A 14266-nucleotide genomic window follows, 5' to 3' on the forward strand; every position below is an offset into this window, starting at 1 on the left:
TGGCTCTTTTCCTTGGCCATATGGCTGCCACCGGAATCCCGGTCCCTCGACTCGGCTCTGCCCTTGTCCTTGTTACTCTCTGTCCGTAGTCCGCACAAATAAAATATATCGGATCCTAGCAAAAGTCTAGAATTTGAACTTTTGCCTATTTAATCCTGCCTCCTCCAAGGAGTACCCATATAGGAAAAAACAAAAACCCGAAACTCGCCTTTCTCGGTGCCAGCTCAAGGACTCGGTTTCCCAGCAAAGGGCACGAGGTACAGCCCCAGTCGGAAACTCCCAGCCTCACTGAGGGGGCGAAACGGGGTTTTCCAGAGACCTGTCCCTTTAGGGTTTAAAAGCGCGTCCCGTGGGAGCTTCGCTTTCACTTCTCTAGAGAGTACGGAGCTACAGGAGCCCAGGTACTCGCCCCTCTCCAGGCGCCTGTGAGTAACTGGGCGCCGCCAGGAGCACGGGAAGGGCGGGCTGGGAGCCGGGTTGACCGAGGACAGCGCTGGCTCGGGAAGACTGACGGCGAGCCACTGGCTACCTCTGAGACCTGGTTGCCACCGCTGAGCGGCGCCGAGGCTGCAGCTCTAGGGCTCGGGACGGAAAGCCGGCGTCTGGGACGGCTTCTCGCAGCCGGCCAGGAGCAGCAGTCCCAAGTGCAAGTGGCTGTGGGCCAGGGTACTGAGGCGCGGCTGACGCCTGCCTGTGAGAGAGCCAGTGCTCTCGGCAGGTCCAAAGTGCAAGGCTGGACTGTTCCCGGACGCGCCTGGGCGCCGGGCCCGGCAAAGCGTCCTGGAGTCCCCGGGCGTGCAGGGCGCGCGAACCGGTGCGCCTGGAATAGGAGTCCTTACCATGGAACATGGTCTGCGGGAGGCGGGCGTGGTCATGATGACCGCAACTGCAGCAGGAGCAAGCTCTCACCGCCCATAGTCGCTGCCAGGCCCCTGGTCTTCCGCGGAGTTGCTGGGAGCGCGTGCTGGGTAGGGCGGTCTCTGCGGCTGGTTCCTTTCACCCACGCCGCGCCTGCTGCTTCATCCATCCCAAGGGGGGCGGCACACACCACGGCCCGGCTCTGCGCTTTGCCTTTCCCATAACTTCCGTAGGATCAGCCGGCAATGTACTTTCAGTTTCTACTTTGCGCTGGGTCTGCAGGTTCGATCTTGGGTTCACCACTCGGGCGCCTTCACCGCCCCACCTCTCTTGAGCACCTGCGTCCTCCCCCAGACGTTTCTCTGCACCTGAACCGGGACCAGAGGAGGGCGCGAATTTCCAAAGCACCACAGAAGGAATGAGATGGCCTTCTGAATGAGAACCATTCGAGGCAAAACACTCTCCAAATGACCTCTGACCGCCTTGGCAAAGCTAGGCGACTGGGATCTAAAAGCGTTGGTTGCTAATGTGTCCACGGAAGCCGCAAATGTGTAGGGCGAAAGCTGGGCTATTGCAAGCCTACGCCACAAGGGAGGCGTCGCCACGGATTTACTGATGCCAAGACATCTTGGGGCGGGGGTGGAGTGGGGGGTGGGGGTGGGGTGGGGTGGGTGGGGTGGAAGGAAGTAAAGAATGTTTAAGAGGGTCACGCCCTCGGCCCCTCAACCTCTGTAATCAGTCTCTTTCTGCCCTGTGGTTTGTAGATGCACCTGCCCAGGTGAGACCTCAAAGAAAAATAATCCTGTGGGTGCATCTAATCTGGTAAGTGGTATGTTTGAACCCGACTATGACTTCCACGTATACATTTGTCAGAATTGGCCAATAAATTATACTATCCATTTTTACTGTGTTTTACTGAAGAGTTAGTGTGTTTTTCTAAGCCTAAATTATTTTACTATTTCCTGTTTGAATTTGTTTTCTGATATTCGGCAGGAACCCTGCTTAAAAGAAGATGGGTACTGTAAAGTGACAATAATGATGATGATAATGGCTATCATCTATCTAGCATTTGCTTTGTACTAGTATAGTAGTAAGCATTTTATATATATCCTCTCATGCAAACTTTTCTCTGAGTGGACAATTTTCTTATCTACACTTCACAGATGTGGGAACAGAGACTTCCTTAAGTAACTTGCTAGAGTTCACTTAGCTAGTTAGTAATAGAGCTTGGGCACAAACCTGCTGTATTTTGACTCTAGAGTTCATGCTTGCAAACTCTTGTGTTAGTGATCCTTGTGAATAGTGTAGAGATTGGTGCCAAGAGGGAGGCAGGGTCAGGTATCATGTGGGTGTGTCTATTCCCCACTGTAGGGACCTCAGGAAAGCTTTCTGGAGTTTCTGAGTTCTAAATGGAGACTTAAGCAGGAACTAAAGTAGGGATGTGAACCTTCCAGAGTCTATTACAGTGTGAACAAAGAAAAGAGGAAAAGAAAGAAGGGAGAAAGAAATAGAGAATAACAGTGAAATAGAGAGTGAGACAGAGTTGCTCAAGCCTGACAGTTGGATCTCTGATTCCTCTTTTAGTCTCACTTCTCACATCCAATCCATAAGCACGTCTTGTCAACTTTACCTCTAAAATGAACCCTGAACCAATCTATCCATTATGTGAATTGCCTATGGGCCGATCATTAAAACCCTGCTGTCTAGGGGATCATCCAGCTTTCACCCTTGCTGAAGACTCCTTCACTCTCCTCACAGCAGCAGGATATTTGATTTCCACAATGCCACCTTCTGTGGTCACCCTCTGGCCACTTCCCACTGTGTACCGAGCCCTCCAGGTTCAGGGTGATCTGGGTACTGTTGCCTTCTCTGATCTTCCCTGCTGCACATCTCACAACGCTCCCCAAGCCTTTTCTTTCCTGTGCCCAGCCAAGCCTACATCCACTTAGAAGAACAGTACCCAGTACACAGGCATTCAGGAAGTGAGTGACAGAATGAGAGAGAACAATTGTATGAAAATGCATGAATGAGAACATACACGAAGAGGACGTACGTAAAGGCAGAGGGAAATAGAAGAAAAGAGGAAGAGCAGAGGGAAGCAATAAAGACCAGGAGACAGAATGGGGTGGAAAAAGCCAAGTATTTCCATTTGAGTGGAACCTAGAGTGGCAAGTGGGGAGTGGAGAAACAGGAGGCTGGAGTGACTTTTAAAAATGAATTCTGTAACTAAACACACCTAGATTGGTCATTTATAAATTTAAAATCCCTGATAGCACCACTGAGGTATGCAATTGCACATAGCCTACACCTTTAAAAAAAAAAAAAAACTTTTCAGGGACAAATAAAAGAGCATTCATCAATAACTTGCTCAAGAGGAAATCCGTCTTCCTTTTTCATGCAGTCACCATAAAACATGGCAGAATAAAGGCTTGCGCATAAATGAACTTTGGGGAATCATGAAGGGAAATTATGTAGAGCTCCAGGAGAGGACATGTAAATTCCTCACTAAATTTTGGCCCCAAATGTAAAGAATCACTCTGAAGAAAATATTCATGAAGAATTTGAAATTGCTATTGATATATGAAAGGGGATACATTGTGACTACATCAAGTTATTATTTTTCTGTGTATAAGAGAATAAATACTGTTTGGAAAAAAATTCCAAAATGAAGTCTTAAATCAGTGGTTGATATTTTGATAAGCTGAACATTATTTTTTTATCAAACAGATGGACAGGGATTAAACATTTTATGGTTTTTTTATATGCTCATGTTTTATAACTAGAGAAATGGAGTGGTTACTATAATGTTCACTCATAGAATCCATGTATCGTGCAGAAAAATCACCATGGAAACAAAATAGTACACAGTTTATAAATTACAATCAAGAAATATTAAGAGGGAAGACATCATCTCAGAATGATTTAAACAATATAATAGAAAGAACTGAAATAAAACGATATGAATGTCTACTTAAAGAGAGAATCGTTAAAGGTTAACCAATGTCTTTTTAGTTGTTCTGAAATCTTCAGTCAAATTAGTTAGTTTGTGGTAAAGCTGAAAACATTTTCTTTATTAATTATATGAACTACTTTTTACCCAACTTAATATGACTATTGTTTATAGTCTGAGATCTGAATGCTAGCTATCTTTTTGTCTATGGATTCAAAAAATTTTTTTTAATGTTTTTGTTTTAGTTTGGGGGGGGAGGGGCAGAGAGGAGAGGGAGACACAGAATCCAAAGCAGGCTCCAGGCTCTGAGCTGTCAGCACAGAGTTGGACATGGAGCTCAAACTCGTGAACTGCAAGATCATGACCTCAGCTGAATTAAGATGCTTAACCAGTTGAGCTACCCAGGCACCCCTGTCTACGGATATTTTTTGAGGTATCTATGACTTAATTTTCCAGGCATAATACTCAACATATGTCAATCACAGACACACACACAGACTCACCACACACACATAAAGCCTTATAGGTACTGTGGAGTTGCACAGGGGCCTATCCATGGAAGGGCTCCCTGCTTAATTTAATACCCTGCAGTCACTGTCTTGAAATTCTTAATTATTTTTGGATAAGGGGACTTTCATTTTCACTTTGCGCTGGGCCCTGCAAATTCTGTAACTGGTCATGCACACACATATATGCATGTCTTCAAGGTGGTTTCAATCTGGGGAGGGGGGGAATGTATGTTAAATGTATGACTTCAAAGAAAAAGAATGTTATGAAAAGGAAAGGATGAGATGTATTTCAAATAAGGGTTAAGGCAATCTAGACCCATTTTAAAGATTAGTGAAACTAAAATCTAAAAAAATGTTAATCTACCTATCTGATGGAAAAATAGCTGTAAGTGGACAACCTATAATTCTAAATCATATCTGTTTTATTTTCAAGCCTGAGCTTGAGGATGGATTTTGAATTTTATAAAATGACTGCTGAGCATCTATTTACATGGTCATATTTTTTTCTTGTTGTATTCCTGAATCAAATTTACCATAATGCTAAATTCAAGTTGCTAATATTTAACTTAGACTTTTGCAGTTATATTTATAATTGGTATGTGTTTGTTCTTCATATTATATTTAACCAGACTTGGGATATTTCATCAGATTTTCTTGGCTTCACAAAGGAATTTGGGAATTCTATTGTTTTCTAAAACTGTAAATGTTTAATTATTATATGAACTATTTGTTTCTGGGTGATTGACTAGAGTTCAACAATAAATCATACTGAATTTCATGGGATACAGCCCAGGGATCAGATGAGACTATCAATTTCAAGCATTAGAAGAGTCAAAATAAAAAGATTCTTCTGAGGCTGAATCAGAATATCAGGAACCCTACTGGAAATGTGTATGTCAGCATATCGATGATTGCTTGAGCCATTGAAAATTAATGAAATCATCCAACTTAGAAGAGATAAGAAAGAGAGAGGGCTAATGCCAGGAGGGACCGTGAGACACAAACATTAGGGTAGATGGAGAAATGGGTGCCCACCAACAAACTAACAGCTAGTGGACAGCAGAGTGGGAGAGGCAGAAGTCAGTGTCCCAGGATATGATTTCAAAATAGGTTAAGTAGTCAGTATTTCCAAATGTCACAAAAAGATCGAGAAAAATGAAGATTGTAAAGTGTGCCCACTAATTTGGCAGAGCAGAGTTTGTCCGTGGTTCTTGTGACAACGATTTGAGAAGAGCAGTATAGAGAAAAGCTATATTCCAATTTGTGGGGTACTAGGGAAGATGCAAGGAGAAGAGACAGCGTTTAAAAGATCTTTGGTAAGATAAAAGAAATCAGGCTATGGTTTGAAAGGCATGTAAAGCATAACAGAAGTTTCTGTTTTCATGCATGAGTGGTACTAAAGCATATTTATATAATAATTAGTGAAATTAGGTTCTCTGGAAGAAGCAGGAAAGGATGGAACTGAGAAACCCAAGATACACGATTTCTTCATGTGATCCCTTCATTTCTCTCTCCTCTTTCATTTTAGTCCTTAAATTGTGTGATTCTAAACAATCAGAATCGATTATAAATCTGGTGTCTAATTTCATGTTTCTTATTGCAATGTCTTCTATGACCTCACCTGTGTACTCTGGATTGAGTATTGGCTAGGGTAAGGATGAAATATTGCCCAAATTGTCTTTCAGAGGGAGGAGCAGTAGCTTATGTAGTTTACATCATCCCGTCCTTTTTTACACTAATGGGTATGTTGTTGGCAATTAGGGGTTTCTTTTAGGTACTAAATTTTGGAGGGACTCTGCTTTTAACTATTGCCTTTATAGATGATTAATTAAAGAAGATTACACTTATGACAATTTTCCTCGTGGAAATTATTGGAAGAAAGTGGAAAAATATTTTCCCCTTATTGCTTTAAAATCCCTGGACAGAGTCCCTTAATATCAGCCAGTTGCTATGTGAAGATGTTGAGTTGTTCTTGTGAGCTCCATGGACAATAGCGACAGTATCTTATTCAACCTGGAATTCTCTGAAATCAATAGAATTCAAGTTACAGATTCTTTCCAAGTATGACTTGTAGAAAAGGGAGATATCCAATTGCATGGGTCTTGACTTGCTATTCTTACAGAGAACAATGCTTTGGCAAACCTGTGGTAATATCCAAGAATGTTATAATAACAACTACTGATTGACATCGATATGTCTAGGGATCTGGTAGGCATGTCAAAATTCTTATATTTAATTTAAATTTAGACTTCTTTTTCTAGTATGGAGGACTGTGTGTCTTATTTAAATCCTTTTATTGTTAAATTACAAAGTTAGTTCAATCTGCTTCTCCTTCAGGCAAGCCAAGTTGCTCCAGCACATTGTCACTGTGTCGGATTCTGATTGGACTCTTAGAATATCCATTAACTTGTACCTGACATAGAATGATTAAGTGTATTGCAGCAGTAACTAAGTCCATAAATAGTAATAATTAAAAAAGATCTTATATGTCCCTGAGTTCCCAGGGTATCAGTTGTTCCTCTATGCCAATAGTGTGTCGATTAATTAGCAACCCAAAAGCCTGGTACTACCACTGACATGCTTGCCTAAAAATTCAATATATTAGCTGGTAGTGACATATACACTTCAATGTGAAAAGCATAAAAATGGAAGTTTTTGAGAGATCAAAACACTGAGCTGTTGAGTTTGGTGTTTCAGGAAATGATTTCTTCAAACAATGGAGCAAGTGTCATTGGTTTCTTGAGTAATATGGCCTATGAAATGGCGGTTATATGCTTTGATTTCCTTGTTTCTTTTACTATGTTAGCAATTCTCCCTAATGTTTAACTAACAAATTTTCTAATCATGTCTTCCTCATTACATTATTTCTCTGACAAACACTTTTGTTCCTGGTCTGTCCTGGGTAAGACATTGTTTTTACCAGTGAAATGTAATATTTTCTATTTCTTTTTTTTAATTTAATTAATTTATTGTTTTAAATTTACATTCAAATTGGTTATATAGTGCAACAGTGATTTCACGAGTAGATTCCTTAATGCCCCTTACCCATTTAGCCCATCCCCCCCTCCTAAAACCCCTCCAGTAACACTGTTTGTTCTCTATATTTAAGAGTTTTGTCTTATGTTTTGTCCCCCTGCCTGTTTTTATATTACTTTTTTATTTTTATATTATATTTATTTTGTATTATTATACTATTTTTGCTTCTCTTCCCTTATGTTCATCTGTTTTGTATCTTAAAGTCCTTATATGAGTGAAGTCATAAGATATTTGTGTTTCTCTGACTGACTAATTTCACTTGGCATAATACCCTCTACTTCCATCCATGTAGTGGATGGCAAGATTTCATTCTTTTGGATTGCCGAGTAATACTCCATTGTATATATATACCACAGCTTCTTTATCCATTCATCCATCAATGGACATTTGGACTCTTTTAATACTTTGGCTATTGTTGATAGTGCTGCTATAAACATGGGGGTGCATGTGTCCCTTCAAAACAGCACACCTGTATGCCGTGGATAAATGCCTAGTAGTGCAATTGCTGGGTTGTAGGGTAGTTCTACTTTTAATTTTTTGAGGAACTTCCATACTGTTTTCCAGAGTGGCTGCAACAGCTTATATTCCCACCAGCAATGCAAAAGAGATCCTCTCTCTCTGCATCCTCGCCAACATCTGTTGTTGCCTGAGTTGTTAATGTGAGCCATTCTGACAGGTGTAAGGTGATATCTCATTGTGGTTTTGATTTGTATTTCCCTGATGATGAGTGATGTTGAGCTTTTTTTCATGTGTCGGTTGGCCATCTGAATGTCTTCTTTGGAGAAGTGTCTATTCATGTCTTTTGCCCATTTCTTCACTGGATTATTTGTTTTTTGGGTGTTGAGTTTGATAAGTTCTTTATGGATTTTGGATACTAACCCTTTATCTGATATGTCATTTGCAAATATCTTCTCCCATTCCGTCAGTTGCCTTTTAGTTTTGCTGATTGTTTCCTTCACTGTGCAGAAACTTTTTATTTTGATGAGGTCCCAGTAGTTCATTTTTGCTTTTTCCCTTGCCTCCAGAGACGTGTTGAATAAGAAGTTGCTGCGGCCAAGGTCAAAGAGGTTTTTGCCTGCTTTCTCCTCGAGGATTTTGATGGCTTCCTATCTTACATTGAGGTCTTTCATCCATTTTGAGTTTATTTTTATGTACGGTCCAGGTTCATTCTTCTGCATGTCGCTGTCCAGTTTTCCCAGCACCACTTGCTGAAGAGACTCTATTCCATTGGATATTATTTCCTGCTTTGTCAAAGATTAGTTGGCCATACATTTGTGGGTCCATTTCCGGGTTCTCTATTCTGTTCCATTGATCTGAGTGTCTGTTTTTGTGTCAGTACCATAATATCTTGATGATTACAGCTTTGTAATACAGCTTGAAGTCCAGGATTGTGATGCTTCCTGCTTTGGTTTTCGTTTTCAAGAGTGCTTTGGCTATTGGGGGTCTTTTCTAGCTCCATTCAAATTTTAGGATTATTTGTTCTAGCTCTGTGAAGAATGCTGGTGTTATTTTGATAGGGATTACATTGAATATGTAGATTGCTTTGGGTAGTATCGACATTTTAACAATATTTGTTCTTCCTATCCAGGACCATGGAATCTTTTTCCACTTTTTTGTGCCTTCTTCAATTTCTTTCATAAGCTTGCTATAGTTTTCAGTGTATAGATTTTTCACCTCTTTGGTTAGATTTATTCCTAGGTATTTTATGGTTTTGGTGCAATTGTAAATGGGATCGCTTCCTTGATTTCTCTTTCTGTTGCTTCATTACTGGTGTATAGGAATGCAACCGATTTCTGTGCATTGATTTTATATACTGCCACTTTCCTGAATTCATGGATCAGTTCTAGCAGTTTTTTTGGTGGAATCTTTAGGGTTTTCCATATCATGTCACCTGCGAAGAGTAAAAGTTTGACCTCCTCCTGGCTGATTTGGATGCCTTTTATTTGTTTGTGTTGTCTGATTGCAGAGGATAAGACTTCTAATACTCTGTTGAATAACCATGGGGAGAGTGGACATGCCTGTCTTGTTCCTGACCTTAGGGGGAAAGCTCTCAGTGTTTCCCCATTGAGGATGATATTAGCGTTGGGTCTTTCATATATGGCTTTTATGATCTTGAGGTATGATCCTTCTATCCCTACTTTCTTGAGGGTTTTTATCAAGAAAGGGTGCTATGTTTTGTCAAATACTTTCTCTGCATCTTTTGAGAGGATCATATGGTTCTTGTCCTTTCTTTTATTGATGTGATGAATCATGTTAATTGTTTTGCAGATATTGAACCAGCCCTGCATTGCAGGTATAAATCCTACTTGGTCGTGGTGAATAATTTTTTTAATGTGTTGTTGGATCCGGTTGGCTAATATCTTGTTGAGGATTTTTGCATCCATGTTCATCAGGGAAATTGGTCTACAGTTCTCCTTTTTAGTGGGGTCTCTGTATGGTTTTGGAATCAAGGTAATGCTGGCTTCATAGAAAGAGTTTGAAAGTTTTCCTTCCATTTCTATTTTTTGGAACACCTTCAAGAGAATGGGTGTTAACTCTTCCTTAAATGTTTGGTAGAATTCCCCTGGAAAGCCATCTGGCCCTGGGCTCTTGTTTTTTGGCAGATTTTTTATTACTAATTCGATTTCCTTACTGGTTATGGGTCTGTTCAAATTTCGTATTTCTTCCTGTTTCAGTGTTGGTAGTGTGTATGTTTCTAGGAATTTGTCCATTTCTTCCAGATATCCCATTTTATTGGCGTATAATTGCTCATACTATTCTCTTCTTATTGTTTTTATTTCTGCTGTGTTGGTTGTGATCTCTCCTCTTTCATTCTTGATTTTATTTATTTGGGTCCTTTCCTTTTTCTTTTTGATCAGACTGGCTAGTGGTTTAGCAGTTTTGTTAATTCTTTCAAAGAACCAGCTTCTGGTTTCATTGATCTGTTCTACTGTGGTTTTTTTTTTTGTTTTTTTTTTTTTTTTGGTTTCAAAAGCATTAATTTCTGCTCTAATCTTTATTATTTCCTGTCTTCCGCTGGTTTTGGGTTTTATTTGCTGTTCTTTTTCCAGGTCCTTAAGGCATAAGGTTAGGTTGTGTATCTGAGATTTTTCTTCCCTCCTTAGGAAGGCCTGGATTGCTATAGACTTTCCTCTTAGGACTGCCTTTGCTGTGTCCCAGAGGTTTGGGGTTGTGGTGTTATCATTTTCATTGACTTCCATATACTTTTTATTATCCTCTTTAACTTCTTGGTTGGTCCATTCATTCTTTAGTAGGATGTTCTTCAGTCTCCAAGTATTTGGTTGATTTTGAGTTTCATAGCACTGGGGTCTGAAAATATGCACACTATGATCTCGATTGTTTTGTACTTACTTAGGGCTCATTTGTGTCCCAGTATATGGTCTATTCTGGAGAATGTTCCATGTGCACTGGAGAAGAATGTATATTCTGCTGCTTTAGGATGAGATGTTCTGAATATATCTGTTAAGTCCTCTGGTCCAATGTGTCATTCAAAGCCATTGTTCCCTTGTTGCTTTTCTGTTTAGATGATCTGTACATTGCAGTGAGGTGTTGAAGTCCAGTACTATTATGGTATTACTATTGATGAGTTTCTTTATATTTGTGATTAATTGATTTATATATTTGGGTGCTCTCACATTTGGAGGATAAATGTTTACAATTGTTAGGTCTTCTTGGTGGATAGACCCCTTAATTACGATATAATGCCCTTCTTCATCTCTTGTTGGAGACTTTATTTTAAAGTCTAGATTGTCTGATATAAGTATGGCTACTCCAGGTTTCTTTTGTCGACCATTCAACAAAAGATGGTTCTCCATCCCCTTATTTTCAATCTGAAGGTGTCTTTAGGTCCAAAGTGGTCTCTTGTAAACAGCATATAGATGGATCTTGTTTTCTTATCCATTCTGTTGCCTTCTGTCTTTTGATTGGAGGATTCAGTCCATTGAGGTTTAGAGTGAGTACTGAAAGATGTGAATTTATTGCCATTATGCTTCTTGTAGAGTTGGAGTTTCTGGTCGTGTTCTCTGGTTCTTACTAGTCTTCGTTGCTTTTGGTCTTTTTTTTTTTTTCCTTCTTTTCTCCCCTCAGACAGTCCCCCTTAAAATTTCTTGCAGAAGAGGGCTGGTTTAATGGTCATGAACTCCTTTAATATTTGTTTGTCTGGGAAACTTTTAATTTCTCCTTCTATTTTGAATGACAGCCATGCTGGATAAAGAATTATTGGCTGCATATTTTTCTGATTCAGCACATTGAATATATCCTGTCACTCTTTTCTGGCCTGCCAAGTTTCTGTGGATAGGTCTGGTGCAAACCTGATCTGTCTTCCCTTGTAGGTTAAGGACCATTTTTCCCTTGCTGCTTTCGTGATTCTTTCCTTGCCTGAGTATTTTGTGATTTTGACTATGATATGCCTTGCTGATGGTCAGTTTTTGTTGAATCTAATGGGAGTCCTCTGTGCTTCCTGGATTTTGATGTGTGTGTCTTTCCCCAGGTTAGGAAAGTTTTCTGCTATGATTTGCTCCCATAACCTTTCTGCCCCCATTTCTCTCTTCCTCTTCTGGGACCCCTATGATCTGATATTGTTCCTTTTTAATGAGTCACTCTTGTCTCTAATTCTTAAATTATGTATTTTCACCTTAGTCTCTCTCTTTTTTTCTGCTTCATTATTCTCCATAAGTTTGTCCTCTATATCACTGATTCCCTGCTCCACCTCATCCATCCTTGCCACCTTGGCATCCATTCGAGGTTGCAACTCAGTTATAGCATTTTTTATTTCATCCTGACTAGCTTTTAGTTTTTTATCTCCACAGAGGGGGATTCTAATCTTTTCAACCCCAGCTATATTTTTATTATCGTGATTCTACATTCTGGTTCAGACAACTTGCTTGTATCTTTGTTGATTAAGTCCCTGGCAGTTGTCTCTTCCTGCTCTTTCTTTCGGGGTGAATTCCTTCATTTCATCATTTTGACAGGAGAAAAGGAATTAATAAGGTAAAAAGAATTAAAAGTAAAGAATTAAAAACAACACACACACACACACACACACATCAAATAAATGATGCTAGATCCTAGGTGTGTTTTGGTCTGGTTGTTGAATGGAGCTTGATAGATTAGAGAAAAAGAGGAAGGAAAAAAAAATAGGAAAACATTTGAAAATTTGAAAAAATGAATACAATGAAATAGAATAATATGAAATTATGGAAGTAAAATGGAATTTGAGAAATTTACAAAAAAGTAAAAAATATAGTAAAAAATAAAGAAAAATATTTTTAATAAAAATTGAAAATAAAAATATTTTTTTTCTTTCTGTATTCAAGAAAAAAAGAAAAAAAATGAAAAGGAGAGAAAGAAAAGAAAATTGAATAGATGGACCAGCAAAGAGACCAAAGTACTATTGAAATTACATCATTTTCCCCTAGAAGTCAAACTATGAAGCAATTTATAGTCCATATACTAAGCAGGCGGAGAGACTTGTGGTGTTCCTGAAGAGGGAGGTGGCCCAGGTGGGCGGGGCTTAGTGTAACAGCTCTGTTCTCCACTAGATGGTGCTGCTTAGCTTACTGGAGTGGATTGTTGTGGCGCTTGTAGGTGTGTATGCACATGCGCGGGAGGGGTGAAAATGGCGTCAGCCAGTTACCGAGTCTGTAGTTACAGACCTTTGTTCTCCAGATCAGCAATCGCGCGCCTGTCCTTTGTTTCTGTTTTCTTTCCACTCCCCGCGTTTACACTGCCCGTGACCAAGCCATCAGATTGCCTGGCGGCACCTCCCTCCTGAGTTGTATCTCAGATGTGGCTGTGTTTCCCAACCCCTCACTTCCCGGGGACTGTGGCTTTATCCCGCTCTGACTTTCTGGGGGAGGTTCTCACCGAGCAATGGCCGGGTGCCGGCCACACCCTGGAACGTTCGCAGGACTAGCTGCTGCTGGTGTCCAGAGACTGCTGCTGGATGCCAGCCCACCCCAGAAAATGTTCATGCACTTGTGTAGCAGCAGCATTTCGGGGATTATGGAAAATCACAACACACATCTGGCACCAGGCTTCACTCCTAGCGACTTTGTTCCAGCACCAGAGAATGTGTTTGTTCCCTGGGGTCTGCTGGCACCTTTGTCAGCTGCACGGCTTCTACCAAATATCCTCCCAGCAAAGGAGCCGCTTTTCCCCATGTCGCCCGAGAACTGTCCGGACTTCACTCTGCTCCTGGGGATTCGCCCTTCTCATCAGAGCACCACCAGGTATAGAGCTGCGGAGTTGCAGACTCTCCGCTCCCCTTGTTTATAGAGTCTTAGTGGCATTTAAACCCGCTCTTTTCTCCTTTCTCCCTTTTTAGTTCAGTCCCTGTGGCTGTTTCCACTTTTCCACTTTCTCCCCACCTGCTTTGGTGTGGAGGGTGCTTTTCCCAAGCTCCCCCACCCCTCACCCCGTCTCTGTCATCTTTCTGCAAGCAAAAACGGTTCCCTGCCCTCTGTGGGTTTCTCCCTCCGAGCCTCGTTCACCTCTCTGCACCACGTACCTGCTGAGTTCTGTGGTTCAGGTTGTGCAGATTGTTGTGTTAATCCTCAAATCAGTTTTCTAGGTGTGCAGGATGGTTTAGTGTTGATCTGGCTGTATTTCATAGAGGCAAGATGCAAAAAAACCTTCCATGCTGTCCCACCATCTTCGCTTCTCCCCCCAGTGACTAATAATTTCTATTTCTTATAATTTCTTTCCTTTCAAAATGATGTTCTGTGTTATTTTCATTCTCTGAGACTTTTAAACTTTTATTTATATTAGAAAAGTGAGGATCTTTTGGTTCTAATTCCAAACTAACTTGTATTAGAACTTTTTTTTTTTTTGAAAGAGAGAGAGAGAGCACGTGCACACACACAAGAGGGGGAGGGAGAGAGACAGAGAGAGAGAGACAGAGAATCCCAAGCAG

General features: G+C 40.7%; 2 protein-coding genes across 3 annotated transcripts in view; one reads left to right on the plus strand and one right to left on the minus strand.

Annotated features, from left to right (window-relative positions):
- Nucleotides 1–1485, minus strand: part of IL7 (interleukin 7) — a 59959-nt gene extending 58474 nt beyond the window's left edge. For both annotated transcript variants that reach the window (XM_060610767.2, XM_060610765.2), the window contains exon 1: nucleotides 840–1485. In XM_060610767.2, the coding sequence (XP_060466750.1) occupies nucleotides 840–849 (10 nt within the window). In that variant the 5' untranslated portion in view covers nucleotides 850–1485. The remainder of the gene's footprint in view (nucleotides 1–839) is intronic.
- A 46-nt stretch (nucleotides 1486–1531) lies between these two features.
- LOC132664216 (uncharacterized) overlaps nucleotides 1532–14266 on the plus strand; it is a 493245-nt gene continuing 480510 nt past the window's right edge. The window contains exon 1 of the mRNA XM_078441793.2: nucleotides 1532–1680. The gene's annotated coding sequence lies outside the window, so the exon portion shown is untranslated. The remainder of the gene's footprint in view (nucleotides 1681–14266) is intronic.

This window comes from Panthera onca, chromosome F2 (genome assembly GCF_046562875.1).
Source record: "Panthera onca isolate mPanOnc1 chromosome F2, mPanOnc1 haplotype 2, whole genome shotgun sequence".
In the NCBI taxonomy this organism is placed as follows: domain Eukaryota; kingdom Metazoa; phylum Chordata; class Mammalia; order Carnivora; family Felidae; genus Panthera; species Panthera onca.